The following is a 12,313-nucleotide window of genomic DNA, read 5'->3' as shown; positions in this document are numbered from 1 at the left end:
CTTCATGGCCTCGCCCCTTCCTATGTCTGTAAGTTCCTCCAGTCCTCCGAGATCTCTGCGCTCCTTCAATTCTGGCCTCTTGCCTGTCCCTGGTTGTAATCGCTCCACCATTGATAGTCGTGCCTTTAGCTCCTTAGGTCCTAAGCTCTGGAACTCCCTCCCTAAACTTCTCCGCCTCTCTACCTCTCTCTCCTCCTTTAAGACGCTACCTCTTTGACCAAGCTTTTGGTCACCTGCCCTAATTTCTCCTTATGTGGCTCGGTGTCAAGCTGTGTTTGCCAACATTCCTGTGAAGTGACTTGGAACCTTTTGCTATGTTAGAGGCGCTATAGAAATACAAGTTGTTGTTACCTCTTTGACTAAGCTGTTGGTCACATGTCCTAATATCCCTGTGCGGCTCTGTGCCAAGTTCTGTATTATAATCGCTCCTGCGAAGTGCCTTGGGATGTTTTATTATGTTAAAGATGCTGTTTCAATGCAATTTGTTGTTGTTGCAGCAGGTCTTACACAAGCATTTGAAAAACCACTGCCTAGGACTGGTTTTGAGTGAATATTTCCGTCAGTAAAATCAACGCTCAGATGTACACCATCTAATGACAATCCGTGAGACGCCGCCTCTCCTTCTGACACTCAGTCACACACAAGCAGTTACCTCCATCTGTCTAGTTATTAGAGGAGCAGCTCAGCTGATGTGATACACATTAGGAATCCTGCACTATAATTAACACTTGCTAATCATTACTGCTTGAACACACTAACGCTGGAGACACCACTTACCAGTCATTTCTACTTCAGTTACCACTGGCTTACCATCCCTGAGAAAACAAAATAAAAATGGTTCAGATGCTGGAATTGTGCGAAATGCAAACAGGGTACCTGTACAACTGGGGCATAATGTAATGACATAATGTAAAAAAAATAGATACACATGTAAATCACTGCATGTACCTTATACATTGTCAACCAGCACCCCCTTTTAATGCCAATACTAGGGAAGCTTTTTCTTGTCATTTTCAATCCGTCCTACATAACATTGGCAATAAGGTTAGTGCAGGCACCACGTAAGACAGCTATACGGCTCAAAAAGGGGCTTAATTCATGGCCATCACTGACATAAATGATCTTTGTTGGGATGGCATTGGAATACAACAATTAGCCTCGATGTTCCCGGGGTAAGGAGGGGGAAGGAGAGTTCTGGCTCCTGATCCTTTGTAAGTGACACCGGCTGGAAGCTGTCAGTGTGCGGGCATCAGGAAAAGCCAGGATCAGACGCAGATGTTTCAAAACTCTGCTAATTGCACGGGCTGCTTGGGAAGGAGTCGCTGATGCTCATGCAACCGTGCCCAGCCTGAGTTCGCACCTTTAAGGGAGGTGGAAAAAAATAGAACCTTTTTGGGGAGGGGTGGACATAGAAAAAAACAAAATGGCAGAAAGTGACCGTGGTAGGGGTTTCCCCAATCACAGCACCTGCTCAGTAAAGTTATCTCAGTAAAGAACAGCACCAACTTGCATTTATATAGCGCTTTAACGTAGAAAAATGTCCCAAGGCGCATCACAAGACAAAAAATGGACAACCAGCCACATAAGGAGATATTAGGACAGATGACCAAAAACTGGGTCAAAGAGGTAGGTTTTAAGGAACATCTTGAAGGAGGAAAGAGAGGTAGAGGCGGAGAGGTTTAGGGAGTGCGTTCTAGAGTTAATGGCCTAGTCAGCTGAAGGCACGGCCACCAATGATGAAGCTAAGGAGGACAGCCCAGATTTAGAGGAGAGCAGAGACAAATAGTGGAGTTACAATATGGGTATGAAATAAGCAAAGAATGCTTCAAAGGTTCCGTTTATGCAATCCCTCAACCAACATGGCGACAACAGTATAATTGGTAATTTATCTCGTTGGTGTTTGTGGGACCTTGCTGTGCACAAATTGGCTGCTGTATTTCCCTATATACAACAGTGACTATACTTAAAATGCACTTGGCCGTGAAGTACATTGGGGTGCCCTACGACTGTGAAAGGTGCTATATGAATGCACATTCTTTCTTTCAAACAGGATATCGATGGAGCTGCTGATGAGCGGCTGAATTCAGTTTAGTGGCTACGCGTTGAGAGGGAAGACCCGATGAGTTTAACTTACCTGGAATTTGAATATTTTCTGCATATTGATACACCACTAGACTGAATGTCACGGGTCCTGGTAACGTGCTACAATTGGGTATTAAATATCACGGGTCCAGGTAACTGGCTATAATTGGGAAATAAATATCACAGGTCCAGGTAACTTGCTACAATTGGTTAATAAATATCACGGGTCGAGGTAACTGGCTATAATTGGGTAATAAATATCACGGGTCCAGGTAACTTGCTACAATTGGGTAATAAATATCAAGGGTCCAGGTAGCTTGTTACAATTGGGTAATAAATATCACGGGTCCAGGTAACTGGCTATAATTGGGTAATAAATATCACGGGTCCAGGTAACTGGCTATAATTGGGTAATAAATATCACGGGTCCAGATAACTGGCTATAATTGGGTAATAAATATCACGGGTCCAGGTAACTTGCTACAATTGGGTAATAAATATCACGGGCCCAGGTAACTTGCTACAATTGGGTAATAAATATCACGGATCCTGGTAACTTGCTACAATTGGGTAATAAATATCACGGATCCAGGTAACGTGCTACAATTGGGTAATAAATATCACGGGTCCTGGTAACTTGCTACAATTGGGTAATAAATATCATGGGTCCAGGTAATTTGCTACAATTGGGTAATAAATATCACGGGTCCAGGTAACTTGCTACAATTGGGTAATAGATATCACGGGTCCAGGTAATTTGCTACAATTGGGTAATAAATATCACGGGTCCAGGTAACTGGCTATAATTGGGTAATAAATATCACGGGTCCAGATAACTGGCTATAATTGGGTAATAAATATCACGGGTCCAGGTAACTTGCTACAATTGGGTAATAAATATCACGGGTCCAGGTAACTGGCTATAATTGGGTAATAAATATCACGGGTCCAGGTAACTTGCTACAATTGGGTAATAAATATCACGGGTCCAGGTAACTTGCTACAATTGGGTAATAAATATCACGGATCCTGGTAACTTGCTACAATTGGGTAATAAATATCACGGATCCAGGTAACGTGCTACAATTGGGTAATAAATATCACGGGTCCTGGTAACTTGCTACAATTGGGTAATAAATATCATGGGTCCAGGTAATTTGCTACAATTGGGTAATAAAAATCACGGGTCCAGGTAACTTGCTACAATTGGGTAATAAATATCACGGGCCCAGGTAACTTGCTACAATTGGGTAATAAATATCACGGATCCTGGTAACTTGCTACAATTGGGTAATAAATATCACGGATCCAGGTAACGTGCTACAATTGGGTAATAAATATCACGGGTCCTGGTAACTTGCTACAATTGGGTAATAAATATCATGGGTCCAGGTAATTTGCTACAATTGGGTAATAAATATCACGGGTCCAGGTAACTTGCTACAATTGGGTAATAGATATCACGGGTCCAGGTAATTTGCTACAATTGGGTAATAAATATCACGGGTCCAGGTAACTGGCTATAATTGGGTAATAAATATCACGGGTCCAGATAACTGGCTATAATTGGGTAATAAATATCACGGGTCCAGGTAACTTGCTACAATTGGGTAATAAATATCACGGGTCCAGGTAACTGGCTATAATTGGGTAATAAATATCACGGGTCCAGGTAACTTGCTACAATTGGGTAATAAATATCACGGGTCCAGGTAACTGGCTACAATTGGGTAATAGATATCACGGGCCCAGGTAACTTGCTACAATTGGGTAATAAATATCACGGGTCCAGGTAATTTGCTACAATTGGGTAATAAATATCACGGATCCAGGTAACGTGCTACAATTGGGTAATAAATATCACGGGTCCTGGTAACTTGCTACAATTGGGTAATAAATATCATGGGTCCAGGTAATTTGCTACAATTGGGTAATAAATATCACGGGTCCAGGTAACTTGCTACAATTGGGTAATAGATATCACGGGTCCAGGTAATTTGCTACAATTGGGTAATAAATATCACGGGTCCAGGTAACTGGCTATAATTGGGTAATAAATATCACGGGTCCAGATAACTGGCTATAATTGGGTAATAAATATCACGGGTCCAGGTAACTTGCTACAATTGGGTAATAAATATCACGGGTCCAGGTAACTGGCTATAATTGGGTAATAAATATCACGGGTCCAGGTAACTTGCTACAATTGGGTAATAAATATCACGGGTCCAGGTAACTTGCTACAATTGGGTAATAAATATCACGGATCCTGGTAACTTGCTACAATTGGGTAATAAATATCACGGATCCAGGTAACGTGCTACAATTGGGTAATAAATATCACGGGTCCTGGTAACTTGCTACAATTGGGTAATAAATATCATGGGTCCAGGTAATTTGCTACAATTGGGTAATAAAAATCACGGGTCCAGGTAACTTGCTACAATTGGGTAATAAATATCACGGGCCCAGGTAACTTGCTACAATTGGGTAATAAATATCACGGATCCTGGTAACTTGCTACAATTGGGTAATAAATATCACGGATCCAGGTAACGTGCTACAATTGGGTAATAAATATCACGGGTCCTGGTAACTTGCTACAATTGGGTAATAAATATCATGGGTCCAGGTAATTTGCTACAATTGGGTAATAAATATCACGGGTCCAGGTAACTTGCTACAATTGGGTAATAGATATCACGGGTCCAGGTAATTTGCTACAATTGGGTAATAAATATCACGGGTCCAGGTAACTGGCTATAATTGGGTAATAAATATCACGGGTCCAGATAACTGGCTATAATTGGGTAATAAATATCACGGGTCCAGGTAACTTGCTACAATTGGGTAATAAATATCACGGGTCCAGGTAACTGGCTATAATTGGGTAATAAATATCACGGGTCCAGGTAACTTGCTACAATTGGGTAATAAATATCACGGGTCCAGGTAACTGGCTACAATTGGGTAATAGATATCACGGGTCCAGGTAACTTGCTACAATTGGGTAATAAATATCACGGGTCCAGGTAATTTGCTACAATTGGGTAATAAAAATCACGGGTCCAGGTAACTTGCTACAATTGGGTAATAAATATCACGGGTCCAGGTAACTTGCTACAATTGGGTAATAAATATCACGGGTCCAGGTAACTTGCTACAATTGGATAATAAATATCACGGATCCAGGTAACGTGCTACAATTGGGTAATAAATATCACGGGTCCTGGTAACTTGCTACAATTGGGTAATAAATATCACGGGTCCAGGTAATTTGCTACAATTGGGTAATAAAAATCACGGGTCCAGGTAACTTGCTACAATTGGGTAATAAATATCACGGTCCAGGTAACTTGCTACAATTGGGTAATAAATATCACGGGTCCAGGTAACTTGCTACAATTGGGTAATAAATATCACGGGTCCAGGTAACTGGCTATAATTGGGTAATAAATATCACGGGTCCAGGTAACTTGCTACAATTGGGCAATAAATATCATGGGTCCAGGTAACTTGCTATAATTGGGTCTTGCAACTGCAAACAATGAGGCAATGCCATGTGTGAAGCTTTAACAAAAGGCTGCCTTACCTCACGGCCTTGATTTTTATTTGTCCATTTGCAGTGTCACAAGCTCTCACGGCATCGTCCAAGGTCATGCCCATGGTGCACAGATCACAGATGTAAAGAATCTTGTCCCTTGGCTGCAGGCTTCCTTCCAAAAAAGCGGGGGAATTTGGCACCACCTCCAGCACATAAACGCCTTGCCATTTACTGCCTATTCCCCCCGTTAACTTTAAACCTGCAGCAACAAGTACAAACTAGAATCAGACCAATAGCAAAGACTATTAGTAACATGGTCACTGGAGCATGTTAATATAATCACCAGCTTCCTGCAGGAAATGAGAAGCAGTTAGGATCACTAAGGTAATCTTAGTGTCATTTTAATCAAGTTTAAAAAAAATGAAACATCAAATACAATGAATGACTTCTGTTTCCAAATACACAATTCCTCTTCATCAACAATGTCAAAATGCAATGGGTTGACGCGCACTGTTCCCTCGAAAACATTTTTGGTGCACAGTCCCTTTAAATTTGCTGCGTGGTATCTTTTCCAGCGGCAACAGCTGGTGAGCATCCTGCCCAGGACCTCCAGATCAATGTCTGGCCACACAGCTTAAGGAGAACATTCTTGTCCTAATGTTAATGGCCTGCTGAAACAAGCTCTGTTGCACTACTGCAGCCAAAGCATTGATAGCCTGCTTTCCAATTCAAAGTATATGTTTATTATGTTAAACAAACCTAAGTGAGGGGCCAAAGGCTTGTAGGGCAGGACATCGTCAAGGTTCAAAACAGGAGGAGAGAAAATAATGATAAATGATGGTGAGTAATAGTTAGCTGGTCTCGAGCTTGGATTTCAGATAGTAAGAGGCAAGAAAGACAAGTATATGGAATTCCACACTTTGTCGCAGCTCCAGTCATGGTCCCCTCAGTTCATTGGGTTCCAGTCCACATTTTACATATTGCATTGAATGTACAGAACAGGCTACACAATACAAAAGCAAAAAACTGTGGATGCTGGAATCTGGAATGAAAACAGAAAATGCTGGAAATCTCAGCGGGTCAGGTAGCGCCTGTGGAGAGAAAGCAGAGTTAACGTTTCGGGTCGATGACCCTTCTTCAGAAACAGGCCATTCGGCCCGACTGGTCAATGCCAGTGTTTCAGCTCCACATGAGCCTCTGCACACTGCTCTTCAACTAATCCTACTAGCATAGCCTTCTATTCCTTTCCCCCTCACACGTTTATCTAGCTTCCCCTTAAATGCATCTGTGTTATTTGTCTCAACTGTTCCCTGTGGCAGCGAGTTCCACATTCTCACCACTCTCTGGGTAAAGAGGTTTCTCCTGAATTCCTTATTGGATTTACAGGCCCTTTTAAGTGGCTTTTTTTGACACGTTTCCTAGTGCGCTGTTATGATTTCCACGTAGCCAGATATTACACACAGCCAACCAAACAGAACACTTCAGTCAGAGTTTTGATTTCAATACAAGGCAGCCAATTTTTAAGTTAAGAAAAAATATTAAACAGTAGCCTGGGTGATCATAGCACTCATGTTACACTTTGTTTCTGGTTCCTAGTGTAATGTATGGACCTGTGAGGACACTCTCCACGTTGCCATCCTCGTCTGCCGTCCGGACACGCCATGGCGCACCATCTTGCCTTCCGGAGTAGGCGGGGGTCCCCAATGGAGTGCACTCTATGCGGGAGTCCTCCCTCTATTTATTGGGGATTTGGCCTGGAGGGTGTTGCACGGAGCAGTCCCGTGCAATAAGTTTTTAAGTCAGTTCACGGGCTCCCAGGCTGCCTGCAATTTCTGCGGTCTGGAGGAGTCCGTGTTCCATGTATTTGTCGAATGTGCGAGGTTGCAGCCCCTCTTCCAATATTTGACGGGGCTGCTCCTCAAATTCTGGCTGCACTTCATTCCCACACCCCTGATCTTTGGGCACCCTGTGCGGAGGGGAGCGGGCAGGTCGGAAGGCCTCATTGTAGGACTGCTCCTGGGCATGACTAAGGGTGCCATCAGCCGGTCCAGGCAGCGGGCGGTCGAGGGGGTCGCTCGGCCCGACTGCCTGCCTCTCTTCCGCGGTTACATCTGAGCCAGGGTGTCCCTGGAGATGGAGCACGCGGTGCCCACCGGTACGCTCGCGGCCTTCTGCGAGAGGTGGGCGGCGGAGGGACTGGAGTGCATCATCACCCCCGGCAACCAAATTTTAATTTGATTTTATATGTTTTTAAGTTTAATTTGTTTTATTGCTGGTTTTAGTGTTTAGTGCCCCCCCCCCCCATCCCCCACCCCTTTTAGTCAGGGGGCACTTGTATAATTTGTGTTTTTAGTGCCCTCAAAAAAACCCAAAAAAACAAGGGGCACTTGAAAAGATTTTGGAGTGTGCCCCCCCCCCCCATCCCCCCTTTAATCAGGGGGCACTTGATTAAAGCATACAATGAAAATAGTTGTCGAGCTCTTGCATTGTGAGTGGCTTAGCCAGTCACATGATGTTCACAAGACTCAATAAAACCCCAGCCAGTTGGGACTGGGTCATCCACAATGAGGTATGTAGTTGTGAGCCTAGTGGATGAACTGTAATGTGCAGTGTGATTGTTAAATCTTTGTTAATAAACCAACTCGTTCTTAATAGCGACGTGTTGCTATGAATTCTTAAGCAAAGAACCCACAAAGCAAATACATTACACCCATGTTAAGAGACACCCCATAAAACAAGCTTCTCACGAGAACACATACGGCCCCCAATAGGAATCTCATCAAGAGGGCCGACCGTAATTTAGAGTAGCACTAGATACTACTTCATGGAACTTTCCAGAATGTTTTTCTTTCCATGAAAATGACCAATCTCCACGTAGCTTTTCCAGGAATACCAGCAAGTATATTTTATTCGTAAAAATAGCATCACTTCTCAGTGTTGAAGAAATTACGCAGAGGAAAAAAAAATTAAAGGCAACATAACTCCGAGGGTAGTGTAGACCCACTCCGGAAAAAAAGGGCAATCAAAATCTTCTTGGCAACCTTTTTGCTACATACCTAGCTGTCCATTCGGTCCTTTCTGTAGGATGATGTCAGGGACCTTTTCCAGAGGCAATGCTGGAAGCAGGTTCTGGGCTGCTCGGCCAATCATCAGGGTCAGTTTGACTGGAGCAGAGCGCAGCAAGTCAATGGCATTCTCATGTGAGATGTTTGTGACATCAAAGCCGTTTACCTATATGACAATAATATAAGAACATAAGAACATAAGAATTAGGAACAGGAGTAGGCCATCTAGCCCCTCGAGCCTGCTCCGCCATTCAATAAGATCATGGTTGATCTGGTCGTGGACTCAGCTCCACTTACCCGCCCTCTCCCCGTAACCCTTAATTCCCTTATTGCTTAAAAATCTATCTATCTTTGACTTGAAAACATTCAATGAGCTAGCCTCAACTGCTTCCTTGGGCAGAGAATTCCACAGATTCACAACCCTCTGTGAGAAGAAATTCTTTCTCAACTGGCTCCTCCGTATTTTGAGGCTGTGCCCCCTAGTTCTAGTCTCCCTACCAGTGGAAACAACCTCTCTACCTTTATCTTGTCTTTGCCTTTCATGATTTTAAATGTTTCTATAAGATCACCCCTCATCCTTCTGAACTCCGACGAGTAAAGACCCAGTCTACTCAATCTATCATCATAAGGTAACCCCCTCATTTCTGGAATCAGCCTAGTGAATCATCTCTGTACTCCTTCCAAAGCTAGTATATCCTTCCTTAAGTAAGGTGACCAATACTGCACGCAGTACTCCAGGTGCGGCCTTACCAATACCTTATACAGTTGCAGCAAGACCTCCCTGCTTTTGTACTCCATCCCTCTAGCAATAAAGGCCAACATTCCATTCGCCTTCCTGATTACCTGCTGCACCTGCAAACTAACCTTTTGGGATTCATGCACAAGGACCCCCAGGTCCCTCTGCACCACAGCATGTTGTAATTTCTCCCCATTCCCTTTTACTGTTTTTTTTCCCAAGGTGGATGACCTCACACTTTCCGACATTGTATTCCATCTGCCAAACCTTAGCCCATTCGCTTAACCTATCCAAATCTCCTTGCAGCCTCTCTGAGTCCTCGACACAACCCGCTTTCCCACTAATCTTAGTGTCATCTGCAAATTTTGTTGCACTACACTCTGTCCCCTCTTCTAGGTCATCTATGTATATTGTAAAGAGTTGTGGTCCCAGCACCGATCCCTGTGGCACACCACTAACCACTGATTTCCAACCGGAAAAGGACCCATTTATCCCGACTCTCTGCTTTCTGTTCGCCAGCCAATTCTCTATCCATGCTAATACATTTCCTCTGACTCCACGTACCTTTATCTTCTGCAGTAACCTTTTGTGTGGCACCTTATCGAATGCCTTTTGGAAATCTAAATACACCACATCCATCGGTACACCTCTATCCACCGTGCTCGTTATATCCTCAAAGAATTCCAGTAAATTAGTTAAACATGATTTCCCTTTTATGAATCCATGCTGCGTCTGCTTGATTGCATTATTCCTATCTAGATGTCCCGCTATTTCTTCCTGAATGATAGTTTCAAGCATTTTCCCCACTACAGATGTTAAACTAACCGGCCTATAGTTACCTGCCTTTTGCCTGCCCCCTTTTTTAAACAGAGGCGTTACATTAGCTGCTTTTCAATCCGCTGATACCTCCCCAGAGTCCAGAGAATTTTGGTAGATTATAACGAATGCATCTGCTATAACTTCCGCCATCTCTTTTAATACCCTGGGATGCATTTCATCAGGACCAAGGGACTTTTCTACCTTCAGTCCCATTAGCCTGTCCAGCACTACCGCCCTAGTGATAGTGATTGTCTCAAGGTCCTCCCTTCCCACATTCCTGTGGCCTGCAAATTTTGGCATGGTTTTTGTGTCTTCCACTGTGAAGACCGAAGCAAAATAATTGTTTAAGGTCTCAGCCATTTCCACATTTCCCATTATTAAATCCCCCTTTTCATCTTCTAAGGGACCAACATTTACTTTAGTCACTCTTTTCCGTTTTATATATCTGTAAAAGCTTTTACTATCTGTTTTTATGTTTTGCGCAAGTTTACCTTTGTAATCTATCTTCCCTTTCTTTATTGCTTTTTTAGTCATTCTTTGCTGTTGCTTAAAATTTTCCCAATCCTCTAGTTTCCCACTGACCTTGGCCACCTTATACGCATTGGTATTTGATTTGATACTTTCCTTTATTTCCTTGGTTATCCACGGCTGGTTTTCCCTTCTCTTGCCGCCCTTCTTTTTCACTGGAATATATTTTTGTTGCGCACTATGAAAGAGCTCCTTAAAAGTCCTCCACTGTTCCTCAATTGTGCCACCGTTTAGTCCTTGTTTCCAGTCTACTTTAGCCAACTCTGCCCTCATCCCACTGTAGTCCCCTTTGTTTAAGCATAGTACGCTCGTTTCTGACACAACTTCCTCATCCTCAATCTGTATTACAAATTCAACCATATTGTGATCACTCATTCCGAGAGGATCTTTTACGAGGAGATCGTTTATTTTTCCTGTCTCATTACACAGGACCAGATCTAAGATGGCTTGCTCCCTTGTCGGTTCTGTTACATACTGTTCTAAGAAACAATCCCGTATGCATTCGATGAATTCCTCCTCCAGGCTACCCTGTGCGATTTGATTTGACCAATCGATATGTAGGTTAAAATCTCCCATGACTACTGCCGTTCCTTTTTCACATGCCTCCATTATTCCCTTGATTATTGCCCGCCCCACCGTGAAGTTATTATTTGGGGGCCTATAAACTACGCCGACCAGTGACTTTTTCCCCTTACTATCTCTAATCTCCACCCACAATGATTCAACATTTTGTTAATTGGAGCCAATATCATCCCTCACAACTGCCCTGATATCATCTTTTATTAACAGAGCTACCCCACCTCCTTTCCCCTCTTGCCTATCTTTCTGAATCGTCAGATACCCCTGTATGTTTAATTCCCAGTCTTGGCCACCCTGCAACCATGTTTCTGTAATGGCCACCAAATCATACCCATTTGTAATGATTTGTGCCGTCAACTCATTTACTTTATTTCAAATGCTGCGTGCATTTAGGTAGAATGTTTTCATCCTAGTTTTTAAACCATGATTTTTAGTTTTGACCCCTCCTGCAGCCCTTTTATATTCAGTGGCCCTTTTTGTTTCTTGCCTTTGGTTTCTCTGCCCTCCACTTTTACTCATCTCTTTTCTGTCTTTTGTTTTTGTCTCCTTTTTATTTCCCTCTATCTCCCTGTATTGGTTCCCAATAGGGTAAGGTAACACAAATGAGCCCTTTTGCCATTGATTCAAGATATTTTCCTGCTTTATCAGATCTCTAAGGTGCATGAGACGTTAAACCGAGGGCCCGTCTGCTCTCTCAGGTGGACGTAAAAGATCCCATGGCACTATTTTGAAGAAGAGCAGTGGAGTTATCCCCTGTGTCCTGGCCAATATTTATCCCTCAATCAACATCACTAAAACAGAATATCTGGTCATTATCACATTGCTGTTTGTGGGAGCTTGCTGTGCGCAAATTGGCTGCCATGTTTCCTACATTACAACAGCGACTACACTTCAAAAAGTACTTTCATTGGCTGTGAAGCGCTTTGGGACACCCAGTGGTCATGAAAAGCACTATATAAA

The 12,313-nt window shown here is 43.1% G+C and overlaps 1 protein-coding gene across 1 annotated transcript in view; it reads right to left on the bottom strand.

The window, feature by feature from the left end:
* Positions 1 to 12,313, bottom strand: part of ptpn20 (protein tyrosine phosphatase non-receptor type 20) — a 473,076-nt gene that overhangs the window by 111,961 nt on the left and 348,802 nt on the right. The window contains exons 34-36 of the mRNA XM_070865389.1: positions 8,683 to 8,857; positions 5,675 to 5,885; positions 778 to 815 (exon numbers count right to left, since the gene is read on the bottom strand). Coding sequence (XP_070721490.1) covers positions 778 to 815; positions 5,675 to 5,885; positions 8,683 to 8,857 — 424 coding nt within the window. The remainder of the gene's footprint in view (positions 1 to 777; positions 816 to 5,674; positions 5,886 to 8,682; positions 8,858 to 12,313) is intronic.

Source organism: Pristiophorus japonicus, chromosome 22, assembly GCF_044704955.1.
Source record: "Pristiophorus japonicus isolate sPriJap1 chromosome 22, sPriJap1.hap1, whole genome shotgun sequence".
NCBI lineage: Eukaryota > Metazoa > Chordata > Chondrichthyes > Pristiophoridae > Pristiophorus > Pristiophorus japonicus.
The sequence above is the reverse complement of the archived record's forward strand: the minus strand, read 5'-3'. Positions and strand labels throughout refer to the sequence as shown.